Source organism: Falco punctatus (genome assembly GCF_963210335.1).
Source record: "Falco punctatus genome assembly, chromosome: 3".
In the NCBI taxonomy this organism is placed as follows: domain Eukaryota; kingdom Metazoa; phylum Chordata; class Aves; order Falconiformes; family Falconidae; genus Falco; species Falco punctatus.
The window spans coordinates 45817987-45834106 of record NC_137582.1 but is presented as its reverse complement, the minus strand read 5'-3'; the positions used below and the strand labels follow the sequence as shown (position 1 = coordinate 45834106).

The 16120-nt window shown below is 38.3% G+C and overlaps 1 protein-coding gene across 2 annotated transcripts in view; it reads right to left on the bottom strand.

Moving 5' to 3' along the window:
• Positions 1 to 297: 297 nt before the first annotated feature.
• CA8 (carbonic anhydrase 8) overlaps positions 298 to 16120 on the bottom strand; it is a 48438-nt gene continuing 32615 nt past the window's right edge. For both annotated transcript variants that reach the window (XM_080380410.1, XM_080380411.1), the window contains 2 exons: positions 11687 to 11859; positions 298 to 2592 (listed from right to left, as the gene is read on the bottom strand). In XM_080380410.1, coding sequence (XP_080236536.1) covers positions 11725 to 11859 — 135 coding nt within the window. In that variant the 3' untranslated portion in view covers positions 298 to 2592; positions 11687 to 11724. The remainder of the gene's footprint in view (positions 2593 to 11686; positions 11860 to 16120) is intronic.

Here is a 16120-nt window from a genome sequence, read left to right as displayed (position 1 = left end):
TGCAGCTCTACAGAAAAAACAGTTACAAGTATTTTTACCAGTGGAGCCTTTTTTTCTCTTTCAAAGCCAAGCCTAGAAAAAGAAAGTCTGACAAATGTTGACACAAATTTACTAACCTCAATTCCTCTGTAGCAGCATTTACACAACTAGAAGTTCACTTTACAAGGCAATGCAGGAAAGAACAGCAAACACAGGAAAGGAGACAGGAAAAGGAAATAATGGACTTTTTGGTGGAGACATTACATCATTTGCTTTGCAATGTATCTGTATTTCACAGCCAGAATAATATCAACCAGCTCCAAGATAAGGAACATGTTTATTTAGAGAATAAATCTATTTCAGATTTCATCATAATGTCAATATTTGCCATATTAATACTACAGTTCCTTTCAGTTAATACTCAGTAGTTAATAATATGTTGTGTGCAAAGGGAGATCTTCTAAATGAGCTATTGCAGAGGTAACCTGGGAATTGCCCGGTTCAGAATGGGGTTCACTCCACTTTTGGGTGGCTCTGTCGCTGCTGGGTGCAAGGAGATAGGAACACGTCTTGAACTGGCAGAAACCAGTTGACTTCCACCTCGTAAGGCTTTGTTTTGAGGTTTTTTTTTTCAAGATTTTAGTACCAAGCCTGACAACTAGGACAAACTATCAGGCCCCTGTCAAAAAACGGGGACAGTCCAGCCCAGCCACTGCAGGCCATTGCAGCAGACTTTATGCAGAGACTCCTCCCTGCCCCATGGCAAGATGTGGACCAGCAGGAGGCCAGGCTCTGGTGACCAGCGTGTTGGGGTTGGGCTCCAGGTTCTAGCTGCAGCTGCGTGGGGAATCATTGCTGAAGGAAGAGGGCCAGGAGCCAGTGAAGCTGCTACATGGACATTACAGAAGGGCTAGGGACCTTGTAGATGGAAGACATGGTTTTGGCCAGCACTGAAACCTTGAACCCCTGGACTAGATAATGGGGTTATACTTCATTAAATTTGGGTGGAAGGTGGAGAGGGACTTCCTTAAACATAACCCTAAGAAATACAGGTTTATATAGGCCCACAGAGCAATTTGCCAATTGCTACACTGCTAAGCCCAAAAAAAACAGATGACTTCATGGTGTTGCTATACATCCTCTACACATTTATTGCAATGCATGCTGTCAAGGGCAGTTGCATGTCTCTCCATAGGAAGCACGTGTTTCTGCAGTACGCACAGTTATGAACAAGGGAAATAGTCAGCCCTACCCACTCCCCCTCACGCAGTTCACATGTGGTGTGTGGGGTTGTCCTATTGTTTCTGCTGTCCCTAATATACACATAAATAACTCAGAGAATTCGTAACTCGTTATTCAGCAGCAGCTCTCCCCATAACCCTTGACAAGGTAATTAAGCATGCCTTCTGACACTGCATTTACCATTGCCTGGTGATGACTCTGTGATTGATGACTCACCAATCTGCTCCAAGGGAGTAACGTCCCCTTTGTGAACCCTTGGTTTGCATCTCCATTGTGCCCTGGCCTGGAGCTTGCCATCTGTGTCTCCAGCGTTCTTCCACTCCTGTAGGTCTCTGCCTAAACCTGCCCTTCTCATGTTAGTAAAGTGGACCTCACTGACAGCTATGGTGATCAAAGCTATTGCCTACCACATTGCTGACTCTGTTCTGCGGATCTTGGTATTTTGCAGGAATCAGAAGCTATGAGCTTCACTAGCTGCCTTGGACTACCATTCCCTTATCTGTTCTGTCAGATGTGTGGCCCAAACATGGCAATCCCCATGCTGTGCAGTGAGCTCAGGGCATGCAGAGCAGGTCCCCAGACCACCCTCCACAGCAATGTACAGAACAAACAGAACAATCATAATTCACAGGAGAACAAAGGCTGATCATTTTCTGCCTGAACTGAACATTTCTTTGCAAAGTCCAACAACTCGTCAAGTAGAAAATAATCCAGATGATTTTGTTTATTGTTATACCAGTTAATTTTCCTTGCTTCAAAATTGCCCTTTATTTCAGTAAGGTTCCTAGTAATGCAAATGTCATCCAGCTTTATTCAGATAAATCATGTTAAGGGCATAGGTTTGGCAGAAAAGTGCTCCTTTCTGCCCAAAAATTAATTTTGAATTTGTATAATACTCACTGTGAACAAACAATGTTTTTATTAGTTTTACAGAATGCACCTCCCCTCTACAGAAAAGATGGTTACTGACAGCACAAGAGATGACATGGAATAAAATTAAATCTAACATTCAAAATAATAATGAGTATTTCTACATATTAACATTCATACCAAGCTTAAAATTAATACTACTTGGATCACAAAGCACTATTGAATGCTATGGCAAAGTAACTATATATAAGCAATGATAATTGCCATTTTAAAATAGTTAACTGTGAATTGGAAGATTTAATGTGATTTCTTCTCTTAATGTACAGCCCCATTCCCAGAATTTCACTGGGCTGTGTGGACAGACCAACTGTCACAGCTGTCTATCAAGGCTGAATTAGATGATGACAAACAATACAGGCTTTGTGGTTCAACTGAAGCAGCAGCCTCAAAAGTTTCCATTTCTCATCTGAGGGCACTGTGGGAGCATTGTCTTCCCACTTTCTGAAAAGAGAATGGAACAATTATGTTACTGAAATTCCTCCACAGTGGGTCTGAAAGACTGTTTATGTCCAGCCAGGGAGACAGGGAAAACTAAAAGCTGGGATTTCATGACAGCAGGTGGGGGCAGTTTCAGAGTGTATACTTCAGTGGCATAATGGTCCCGATTCTTCTCTTTTAGGGTAAAGCCAGCACTGGAAGATTTACTAGCAATGGAGGAAATGGCAATAAAAATTCAAAGTTAAACACAGTGACAAAATTATAAACTTGAAACAAAACTTTACAATTGGCTTTCTGAATTAGTCAGGTAACTGATTTTAATGTGGAGACCATGGTGGTAAATTAGGGAGGAAAATTTACTAGTCACAGAGAATTTTTTACTGTTTACTATTTTAGGGGCCCTACCAAATGAAGTGCTGAGTACACAGCTCTCATGGGACTCAGGTGGGCTCAGGAGACAGAAAGCAATCACCCAATTTGTCCTTCCTAACACCAGTAATATTCTTATTAATTAACAGCAGAGAAAACTCAATTCTTTGTTTCATGCAAACACATATTCTTGTGCTTCAGCATAACCTTAGGAAATCAGCTGCTCAGGTTACTCCAGTGCTCTCGGTTCAGAAGTGGTAGGTATAACTGTGCCAAACCATTTCATTCTGTTGTACTAATAATCTCATTTTTTCCCGAGGTTATTTTAGTGCTAACTATAGCTCAGCACATACACACAAAAAATCAAAAAATGCATGGATGCAAATGGTCACCTGGGGCCACGATTGCTTGCAGGAAGAGTCAATGCATCTCTAGAGAGTTCCCACACTTTTCTTAAAAGAGGAAGGGAATGTAGAGGCTGTCAGTCACCAGCAGTGCTGTTAAGAAATCAGTGTCTACCCACAAGACAATCGGTGCCAGGATTTCTATGTGCTTCCTGGTTATATCCAATATCCCCAAAAGTCATGATGTCTGTCAGCAGGACTATTTGATGGTCAACTTGAAGAACTTTCTACCAGTTGCCTTCGAAGCGAGGCTGTAAGCCCTTCACGGAGCAGCTACTTTTAGCCACAGTTACACTCCACGTAATAGCACAGAGCATTCCCAGTTCTTCCTGGGGTTTGGTATAAAGGTGTAACATCAAAAAAACACGTAATAATAAGATGGCCATCTCTGGGAAAACTCTTGGCATGCTTTTCAGTGGGCTACTAACACAAGGATGCAAGAACCAACCCCCTCCCTGAAGTGAACAAAACAGTTCCTCTTGCTTGGACTGATGATACTGGATCAGGGAATTAAGGCTGAAAAAGCTGAGTGAGGAAGCTCAAAAGAAGCCACAAACTTTGTGTTCTTTAGGTTCCACGTAGCCAAACTAATGCTGTGACACAGTGACACGTTCTCAATCTCAATTAGTGCTAAACTAATTACGAAAACTGTTTTATACACTGCAGTAAGTAGTATCTCTCTTCTTTCTTGGATAATCCCTAGTGTGATGTAAGGGTGATTGAGTATCTAATTACTCCTTAATTGAATGCACATTTTGTACATTTTTCACTACTTCAAGCTTAATGCTTTTGGTCCAAAAATCAAAGTCAGTGAAATTAAGTTGAACTGGGACTTGCGCAGCTATTGTATTAATGGATTACTTTTGGAAAGGAGCCTAATTATATGAGCCAGTCTGAAGTTTTCAGTTGGGTTTGTTACAGAAATACTTAACATATTGTCTGATAAGACTGATTGCATATACTGTTAGTGTTGTTATTCATGTTTACCCTTTGTTCTTGTTTAAGAGTAATTTTTCTACCACGGTAAATTAATAGCACTGTTCCCTAATATATGTGGTCAAGTAACACTATCAAGTTAAAGGTTTAAGAAGATATGAAGATACCTGCTTCTCTTACTCTTCTGAAAAGTTTTTGGAAATGTAATATTTGAGCTACAATTGTACAAATGGGCATGTGTATTATAATCAGAAAATTGCCTAGATATCTTGCTTGTTGTTTATAGATTATATTTCTGCCTCTGAAATTTCCTTTGCTTGGGTTGAGTCCTACATATATTAGAGTCCCATTGCTTCTGGTGGAGTCCTCTACAGATCAGACAACCGTCACCAAAGAAAAGCTTTCAGGATCAGTGCCATGAAGGGTAAATACCTGGGAAATCTGAGAGCTATTATCACAATACCCAAGGTTTAAAAAAAAGAAATATTAACAAGATCAATAACATTTCATAAATCATCCTCAGAATGTAAAAAAAATCATTATGTTTCCAAAAATACCTATTTCTAATTCTTTCATATGATAGTTTTATGTACTTAGATTCCTCACAGAGAATAAATTTTCTTGGACAAAACTGGAATAAATGCAGGACTGTAACTTTATCCCAGAAACATGAAGCAGCCGCAGGAGCAAAGACAGGGCGCAGCTGACATTTTTAAGAACCAAAAGTCCCAATGTTCCCATAGTAATAGACAGAGCACACTTCAAAAAGAAGTTAAAAGAAAATGTCAGTGAAAAGGATTATTTTTTTAAGTCCTCCAAACATGTTGAGAAAATGCAAATAAATGGACTATAGAGAAATTAAATAGGATGGCCATGATAATATGCCTTTCCATTTGATAGGGAGAAAATAAGATTCCTCATTGTAGCAGCCTTAGGTCAAGATCACTACACAAGATCAAAAACTTTCTTCTGCTACTTAAAAGTAGTCAATCTGCCTTCTGGAAAGCTTTTCCACCTCTCTTGTCTTACCATATTCCTTACCATTATCATCTCACATAATGTCTCTATATTTTTCCTTACAGAAGCATCTTGCCTTCTCCTCTCTAACACTAGGATAAACCACGAAGTTTAACAGTTAAAAAAAAAAAATCAAAGAACATGGGTGGCAAAACTAGTTTAACACTGACTACACATTACCGTTATCCTACACCTTCCTAAAAACAGCACCTGAAAGTATGGTCAGGCATGGATTCCAAATGTCTCAGAAAAGAGAACTGACTATCTTCTGAATCCTTATCTTCCCTGAAACACTTTCCATTCCTTCCATGAAAAGGCCACCATTTATTGAGTCTACATCTAGTTCTGTGGGCATTTAACAACATCTAGCTAACTAAAGTGTACCTTTGTTTCTCTTGAGCTCTAGGGATGCATAAAAATCTTTGAGAAAATTACAGTAAGTTTTGATTTGTAACACTGCTTTGTCATAAACTGTAGTGTTAGTCATATTGTTGTTAACAACTGTCACTACCGGTATTCTCTATCTTGAGTGACAATTACCCGTTGCAAAAACATTTTCAGTAACCCAAATAACTCCATCAGTTCTGTTTGTTATTTATTTTCAAAACATTGCTATCTGCTTAGCAAGAGTCTGTTTGCATAGTTTCATTGCATTGTTTTCATCCATATGAAATAACTAGAATCACAAATTCCAATAAGAATTCCAATTAGCTACTCACTAATTTGAACCCTCAGCAGTGGGAAAACAAGTTAGGCTGGCATGACAGCATTCACTTACAATCTCAGTGCATGCCTCATTCCATGCTATTACAATGAAACAGTGGGAGGCAACCTGAAAAGGTACCATCTTTCAGCCACTCCTGATGCTCTTGGTCTCCTGAATGCTCCAGAAGTTTTGGTATGTTTTCAGTAGGTCTCCAATTATGGTGCCTGGCTCACAAGCCAAAGGTGTTTGGCTGTCTGTCCTACGGTCACACATTCAAATACAAGCACATTCTCAAGTATTCTGAAGTGGCAGCGGAGTGTTGGGCACTTTACATAAGCTCTTAAAAAACAGGAGAACAATACTCAGTTTTGTTGATAATGTGAAGTTGAGTTTCTTTCAAAGATTAAAACTTAACAGTTAAACCAACCACCTTACAAGCACAAACCCAGAACACATGGAGACAAACAATGACTGATGAAAAATCACTTCCTAAGAAGTAATATAAATACTCATATTTCATCAAATCTAGGAAATCAGTGTTTGCATTTCTAAAGAACTAGTGTTGATAAACTTTGTGTTGGCTTTTTTTAAAAACAGGAAAAAGAGAATGGTCATAGTAGCCTAATGATGCATGGCTGCTGAAAGCTCACTCCAGCTCTGGAATCTACACAACAGGAATGGATAAAATTCCCAAGTGCTGGAACTTCTGCAGAGCAACTTCTTTTTGAACTTTAGGGACTACAAAGGCTACCAGTAAACTGAGAATAGGGAGACATATTGATCGTACCGTAAACCTCCATTCAAATGCCAAGTTCACTGAGATCTGCTTAGGCAAAGAAATACAGACCATAGCATGTGCCTCTCCTATCTCTGTTTCTCAAAGACAAGGCCGAGTTCCATAGCTCACACTGTATTTTAATGTCCCTTCGTATTCTATAATCTAGTTACCATACAGTGTGCAATGCCACAAAGAGGGGAGTCCACCACTACCTGTTTAGCACTAGCTCATTCCCACAGGCAACACTCATCCCCCGTTCAATGTCCTGTGGAAAAGGCAGCATAGTTTTGCTGCCACAAGAGCAGCTTGGCAGCTTCAAATGCAAGTAACGTGTGTGCTATCCACTCACTAAACACACCAGATGCAGTCAATACACTGCCCTCTCTCCTTACTGTGAAACTAACGCTGTGCTCAGACCTTCCAATATCATGCAGACAGTCTCTGCAGTATCAGGCATACAGCCTCTGTTCCTCCCACCGTAAACTACTCCTTCCTGTCCTTCAGGCCTAGCACAACCTTGATATTTTGTCTTCTTTTTTTTTCCCCTCTAATCTTGAAACTACAAGTAGAAAAATGGTAATTATATCAAGAATGGGTTTTAATCCCAATTAATTTTTGCTATCATAATTTACAGGACATTGGATAAACTTGCAGCTGCTTACAATCTAAGGTCTACCAAATGTGTATGTGAATGTGTACATGCATTTATGTATATAAAAATCAATGCTTTTTCAGGAGTTTCTGAATGAGTCACACAAAAAATGTTCAAGAAAACTGGAGTAATGTATATAGGTACATGGAGCAGGTATAAGCCATCATCACACTTGGAGGACAATTCTTTATTTATGGATACAAAATAAATTGTGTCTGGGATATGCACTTCGGAGACAACACACTGGCAATCAAATTCTTTAGTTTATTAATTATGCCCAAGTGTAAAGTAAATTAAAGTTTATCACTTTCAAAAGAAAATACTCTTTCATTATTATTTTAGCAAGTTATTTTTTAGAACTAGCTCTTACTGCCTTCTATTAAAAGAATCTTATTGATTTCAATAATTTTTCTACCAGGCATTTATTTGACCTCCTCTTATTAAATGGGAGCAATGCTGTTTAACTATCCTATGCATGGAATCATGCTTATACACCCTGATTTATAAAGAGATGAAGATGTGTCGACATGCCATACTGAACTCAGTATCATCAGTTCAAGGTGATATTCAAGTGTTTGAAATCAGACATCCTGCTCATTCACAGATTAGGCTGTTCCACTGATGTAATAGAGGAGAAAGGCATGTCTATCAATTCAGTTACATGTAAAGCAACAAGGATTAAAAAGAGGGTAATAAATCCATTGGAAACCACAAATTATGCTGTCCTCAGTGAAGAATACATGACTGAAAAAAAGTACTTATCCATTAGGTAAGGTGGCAAGCCCCAGAATAAAATAACCTGCTGGAATACTCCCAATTCACATGTTTAAAAACAGTCAGGGCTCAAATTTCCAAAAATCTAGCTTTTCATAAAGTGGAAGATTTAAGATTTTTATTATTTGATTTCTGAGTGGTAGCATTTATTGCCCCCCCTTGTGAAGCTTTGCTTCATATAACAATATGACTTAAAAATCTTTTCCCAAGATCACTTGAGATTGTCAAGAAATAGCCTGATGCCCATAGTAAGGGCTCTGAGTCAAGTATAAAGTATCAAAAAAAAAAAAATAGTGGTAACACTGAGGAAGTTACAATGTTATCCTTTCTCTGTTTTCTTTCAGAAAAGCATCTGGAGTCCTGGTAAACAAAAAGTTGAACATGAGTCCGTAATGACCCCACTTATACAAGGGTGGCCAACAGCCTCCTGGGCTGCACTAGGACAGGAGTTCCAGCAGCCTTGGCAGAGGGCCATCGTGTCAGAAAAGTCCACCTGTGTGTTTGTAATTGTAATATTCAAGACATACCAGAACTTTAAAAGAAAAGGTAATCTCTTTGAAAGGAAAAAATGCTCCCTCTTGGATCACTGTGTAGATGCCACCCTGTGAACTATTACCTTTCCATCTGCTACTGAGCCTTCATAGCAATATTCAGCTGATGGTAACAGTCCCAGCTTAAGGACCATTACCCATTCCTATGAATGAGGGAAGGTGTCGTTTCTGAGGATGTCTGAGATCTGTATGAGGAGCTACTGTTCCTAAACACCTTCCTCCTGGAAAGAACTGTGTGAGGAAATCAGTACAAAGTAGGGTAAGACCGTTTTCCTCCCATTCTGCCTCTTTGCATAGAAGAAAGGTGGTCAAAGCCACACAATTTCTTTTTACACTTCATTTTTCCAGCTCCCCAAAGACAAACTCAACAACAAGAATATATTGTGAACCCTTGATTGTTTCAGTGCTATTTGGACTGATGCATCCAAAACTTAAAAGAAGACCTGGCCAAATGACTTTCTGATAAATAATTCAATCTGGTGTAGAGCCAAGTGCCATTTCTTCTTGGGCTACACAATGCCAGGAGTCACAGTTCCCTTCTCAGTGCTTGAGAGTCCATAATTAGCATAGCCCTACAGTGAGGACCATCATTTTACATTAAAAATGCCATCATTTGGGAATTAAAACTGCAGATTATTTTGTGAAGCATGCCCAAGATAAATCTTATTATTTAAAACAAATCTTTATAAGTATTGACAAAAGTAATAAAATTTCAAACATGAAAGCAAAAGGGAAATTTTTACATTTCAATTCCAGCATTGTAAAGGAAACTCTTTCGTGCTTAAAATTCAAACTCAGTGTGTCAAGTAATTTCACTGTTACAGACTTGAATTACCTGCACTGGCCTGAGGGCAATATTCACTCTCTGAGAAAAATCGTACTTTAATATTGCTATGATTTTCCCAAGTAATTTTTATGCAGAAGCCAGGATGAATTTGAAACATCCATTTCAAGATTAAAGTGATGACATTTGGTGACTGCAGAGAACCATGTAATTGAGAACTGGGCTCAGGGATGTGCCCAAAATTAAATAAGGGGTAAGAAAACAATTTTAATAAAAGGAATAATGTTTTGCTTTCTTTTCTTAATTTCTGGGATGCAGATATTAAATAGGGTTATAAAATACAAATAAATCCTTAACTTCAAAAAAAAAACCTGAATGCTTATGCTATATGGAAAGACCATTAAATTGTTGGCCACTGTCTCAGCCCATTTAATAATTTGTGTCATATGCAGGAGGAAAGATAATCTTCCCACTCAGTTTTAATGGATCCATTTTTGGAAGCACTGAATTATCAATCTCTTTTATGGGTTATCTGCTGCCTGATCATTTGTTAACTTGATATGAAGTTGGGGGATGGACTCACAGCATGCTCTGAAGAGGTTTAACCACAACAGAGCCTGATATGAACTAAGGAGTTCCATCATTGGCCTAGACAGGGCAAGAATTTTACATACAAATAAATATCCTTTCCCAAAAATGTTTAGCAAAAACTTTCAGCAGCATGCTTCCAGGTGAAACTCTGGATGAACTGGTTCTCCTGTGAACATATGGCTTTGAAGAAATGTGCAGAGAGAAAACCTGAAGCTTTTATATAATGGATTCTACCAGTAAAATAGGGTAATGGGAGTACCCAAGGTTGTTATTATTTAAATAAAGTATATTGTAAAACAGTAGATGAAAAATGCTACGATATTAAAAAGTAGTAGGACTTACTAAACAAGGCAAGTGAACAGATTCATTCTTTTCTTCAAGATTTCCCAGATTAGCTGTCTTACTATTTCTGACGAGGTGGAGCCACCTCATCACAAAATCAGCCATAAATGTAGATGTCTTGACTCACAATTTTCAAGGTAACTAGTTGTCTTAAAATCATAGAATCATTTAGGTTGGATTAAGACCTTTAAGTTCAACTCCCACTGTTAGCCTAGCACTGCCAATTCTTCCACTAAACCATCTCCCTAAGTACCACATCTACATGTCTTTTAAATACCTCTGGGGAAGGTGATTCAACCACCTTCCTGGGCTTTAACTCTCATTACCAGGTTTTTTCATTCTAGTAAAACATTGATTCACTAAGTATAAAGAGATTTAAAACTAACTGTTGAGGGAATTTATCTTGTAACTGATAGGGGCTAGGGGAACATGACATAGCAGGTTTTAATAACTGAAGCTGGGATAATGCAGGTTCACATGTGTATTAGCTCTTAAGCACTGAATCCAATGATATCCTTAAATTCTTGCTCTGTGAGCCAATGAAGGCTGAAAACATCACTGAGGACAAGAAGCAGCAACTATTTCAATTAATGAAATATGAAGAATTAGCCATGACAGAAGTTAATTAGTTTCCTCTTGTATCTGCACTGGTTTTGCCCGAGATTCAGTCTTGCTGGGAACGAACAGCATTGTAAAGCAGGGAGAAAGGATCCAAAAAAAAAAGGATCAACAGGCCTGCTTTGAGAATTATAGGCCTCCTTCCAGAACTACTACCCTTTTTTTTAACAGATAACACTATAAAGATTCACCAGTGACTGGTGTTCTAAAAACATGGAAAGAAATCAACCAGTGAAGAAAATCTACCATGTAGCCTAGACATACTGTGCTGTTTCTCACTGCATTAGCTGAAATTTAAAGCTGTAAGTAATTGTGCAAGATCCACTGCCTACTGACATCAATACGAATACTTCAATTCAGTAAATCGTATATTAGATTCCAGCCAGTAAAGAACCTAATAGTAACCAAACTATTTTACTACAGGATAAAATAAAACAGTAATGTCAAAATTCACAATTGCTGATACTATACAATAACATTAGCTGAAATGAACTCAATGAGTTTTCTCCTTTAACAAAAACTCCCCTATGAAAATTATTTCAATATTTTGAATTTTCTGCTAAGCTTTTACTTACTTGAATAAAGGATTATTTTTGCTGTTCTTCCTCTTCTGCTACTGAAATGCAGCCCTGATGATTCTATCGCTAAGTGGCTGAGTTGGTCTGAAGTTATCTCCTAGGATTCCATCACAGCCCTCTAAAAGTTCAGCACCTTTAACATGTGTCCTCAGTCTACGAAACTCCTCTATCTGAAAGGCAGAAAAACAGACATGAAGAAGCTGAGACACATACTTCTCTATGGAGTTATGATCAAAATCAGCCTTGTCCAGCTACTTCTGCAGCTTTGAAACTTGAGACTGTCAGGTATCATATACTAAGGTCAATATATATCATTAATAATGTTTCTAAATAGCTGTCAGCACTGTCAAAGCATTTAACATATAGAAAAATGTAAGAACTTTTATGCACATGGTTTGGCAAACATCCTTTGCTTTTTCGTAACTTCTTTTTGGATCTGTAACCTTCTTAGCCATTGCAGATTAAACCCTATGAATCACCTTTACAGTTGTGACATGAGAGTAATCACTCTGGTCTTCAAAGAAGTGCATTTCAGGAATAACTTGGTCGACAATAAATTATTTTGACTTTCATCCAGTGATTTATTTATTGCCTGAAATTTTTGCTTCATTTAAATAGAAATTATTTTCTAAACCAGGAGAATTCTGAACAGACTCTCAGCTTTAGAGGAAGTCTGTCGACATTTTATATGGAAAAATAAGTTTTTTTCCAATCAAAACAAAATACCGCTTCAGAAGTTCTGTAGATGTAGGTGCTAAGTATACTTAGAAAACCGAATACAGTCAAAAATTAACACAAAACATTTAAATTAGTCCAAAACAAATGCATTTCCGGTTTATAGACTCTTTTTCAATTTTTTCTAAATCTAATCTGGTCTAGGGAAGAATGTGAGCCGCTTCCATCTCCATTCCTGGTATCAGCATCAAGCTCTGAGCGACAAAAAAACTAAGAAAATCAATGCATATCTCAGCAATATTACATCTTATCACTCAACAATGCCATTTTTAAGAGTCTGGTATTTTAAATAAGTAGTTACAACTACTGAAAAAATTGTGTTTGCTTTTGCTTTGGCATATTGACAAGCTACCTTAGCTGAATACAGCAAACCTACTAGAAGGCTGATCCCCTAGCCTGAGCCTTTGTACTTGTGCTGACCCTCTGATGCCTCACTACCCAGTTCAGCTGTAACATGAAACTGAAGCTACACAGAAAGCAAAACGAACCCTTAAGTATTTAATCATTTTATCATCCAAAAGATTATAGAGTTAATTTCTTCATGAAAAACACCCTATGAAGGATTATAGAGAGAATGCAAGTGTGATTCCAGAATTAAAAGAAGTGTGGTACTAAACAGCACGTAATGACATTTTTATTCTTATACTGCCTGCAGAGAATACTTTCTTACTGCAACCTGGAAGACTACTGCCTTCACTGTTGTTTTCCACTCTACAGCAGAATTGATACAGACTTATTTACTTGATTTAGAGGCTAGCTCTGCTTTGCTTTCTTTTCCTCAAAAAAACTGTGCTTAGAGATCAACACTCAGCTTCTTGCAGCTAAGATATAAGGCAACAGCTTAAGACTCCAAAAATGAAAAGCAGAATGAACTGTAAAGCTCCTTGAAGGTGCTTTTAGAAGAAGAATCCTGTTTTGGAAGATTTTGTTTGTTTAAAGCAAACTGAAAACAAACCCACTACAGGCTTGGAACTGAAAAAGTCTTCAGGAGTCAAGTGCTGGTAAATCACCGAATGGGTTTTGTAAAGGTAGCTTCTTTCACCATCTGCATCAACTCTGTAAAGTCTGAAATAATTGTAGTTTAGGAAGGAGCATTTTACAAGAACATGGTTTTTGTTTGATCTTTTGAGAGTAAGAGACTTCAAACAAACACAGATGAAGGAAAGGGAGAGCAGACTCTCTGCAAAGCTGACATTTGTGAGCTGTCTCCTGCTATAACTACAAATGCTCTGCCCCAATCCCACAGTGAAATCTTTCTCCAGGAGGTACTCCTCTCAAAGCAGCTTCCAGTTTCTTCAGTCAGAAAAGCAGGACTGACCTGATCCCCATGTCTGCTCTTTGCTCTTCAGGGAAGTCAAGAATTGTAGCCCTGCTCCAAGGGGGAATCTCTTCTGAGATCACCAGGCTCCTTTTTTAGTCCTTCATACCATGGTTCAGATCACCATGACAAAGACCCTTTATACACATTGTGGTCTGCTTCACTCTTGAGAAATGCTTCTGTCAGAACAGCACACTAGCTGTGCTGACACTACTTCCCCTATTATATTTCTATGTGATAAGGCAATACGTGTGCCCTACTCATTATCTTTCATCTCATACGGAACCACTTACTATCTCTTCCCAACACCTCACAAGTGTGAAGTCTGCCATGTGGGACTGCTGAGGAAATAGATATTTCAGTGGCACACAGCTGAGCACCCTTTGAATACTCACATACTTTCAATGGGGATAGCCATTTATAAAAGTTTTTCTCACGCCCAGAAGACACTAAGAATGACCTAGGCCGGCACACACCAAAATTCCGGATCAAATTCTAACCAGTGAAGGGGTAAATGTGCAATGTTATCGGCCATATTTCCACTGAATAAAAGAACCGAGTTTATATTTTGTAGAATTTCGCAAGAATGCTTTTACCACTTCCTTGTACTCAGATCCTGAACACTGCTTTCTTCTGTTTCACTTAAATATTTGCTGAATAGAACACACAAAACAAAGACTTTTGTGTTTTCTACAAACAATTCTTCTGTATGAGGCATAGAAGCATTATCCTGCTTGAAAATTTCACAAGCTTCCATGACACCTTCCAAGAACACAGACCTGCTTCCCAGAGAACAGAATACCGTGAACCTCTCAGAGCGCTTTATTTCACAGACGACATAATTTTTGCACAATTCCCACTCCAGCTCCATACGCTAGTTACTATTTCTGTCCTTTAGGAGGTCTTGATTTTGAATGAGGTAGACAAAAGGACTAGAGACCTTGCCATTCAATACAAAACTAGTTAACTATGACAACGAGAACAACAGCTCCTTGCTGCATCATTGTTTAAAATCCCTGCTCTGAGTGGCCTAGACAATGTACTTGTTGTGGGCTTCAGTGAACCACAACACACATTATTCACAGATCTCAGGTTTTTTCAAAAGAAAGTAGAGGGAAGCACGAGGAAGTCTTTTTCAATTATTTCCTGCTCTTTGCTGGCCTAATAGGAGGGAGTTTCCTGTTTTCTCCCATTGCATTTCAGCAGTGTATGTGCATGAGCGAGATGTCTCACAAAGCAGTCAACATAGTTCTTTCTGGGCTGTATATTTCAACATAAGACAAGTGTGGATGATAAAAAAAAAAAAAAAAAAAAAAAAAAACACGACAGGGGGCAGGAATATGCAAAAAGAGCACTGCAGGGTGCATCTTTCCAGACAAGCTCCTTTCCACAGAGGTCAGTAATAAAACTCCAAGAACCAGATTTGCAAAGCCTTTATTCTCCAGGGGAGAAGAGTCACCTGCACACTTTATCCAGACTGCACAGAAAGACTCGTGAAGGAACTAGCTCTCTGATGGAATTGAAGCCTCACGTCAAAGAAAATTACTTCCATTGAGGAAAGAGCACTGGACTCCAGGAAAGCACATCCTGGTGCTGCAGTCCTGGCGTGTTCTTTTGCTACTCGTATAACCAACACACTCAGATCCCAGCTGCTTAAGTGAGATGCATATGGAGACGAAATCTCCTCTCACTTAACACTGACTTAGATCAGTAGCAAATCAACTCATCAGTTGAACTTTACTGGCTATAAATGACTTCAGGAGAAACAGAAAAAGGTGTTCTACTTAGAAATGGCCAGCCTGTTATGCCTATGACAAATTAGTTGCTTCTCCATTGTTTCAAAATAAGCAAATCTAAAAATATATAGATGTAACCACAAACTAGAATTGCAATTTTATTCATTTTTCCCCTTATGATTCACAGTTTGTTAATCAATATTGCTATGTTAATTACAGAAAATGAGAACGTGAATAAGCATCTTGTCTCAAATATATTAACTAGCTTCATCAGAGGAAGGCAATAAAACCTATTGTGTATCAGACTTGTTGTAACTTATTGTTACTTGTTGACTACTTACTGACACTCAGAAGTTGATTATTTTATGGCCTGAAAAATGAAAACAGAAAGCCTTGAATTTGTCTCTTACAGGCTATAACCACAGATGCTACTAGTTTATCACTTGAAGTTCCATATGCTGTGTTCATTAGTATCCCACAGAAGAAAATTCTGTGAGTTAATGACATATGTTAAAATAATGTATTTAAATCCATCAGAAATGAATTTGCACTGAAATCTATGCTTTAACACTACAAGCAGGCTTAACAAAATTAAATGCCTTTACCAGCCTTCCATGGATGATTCAAAATGGTCTATGCTAT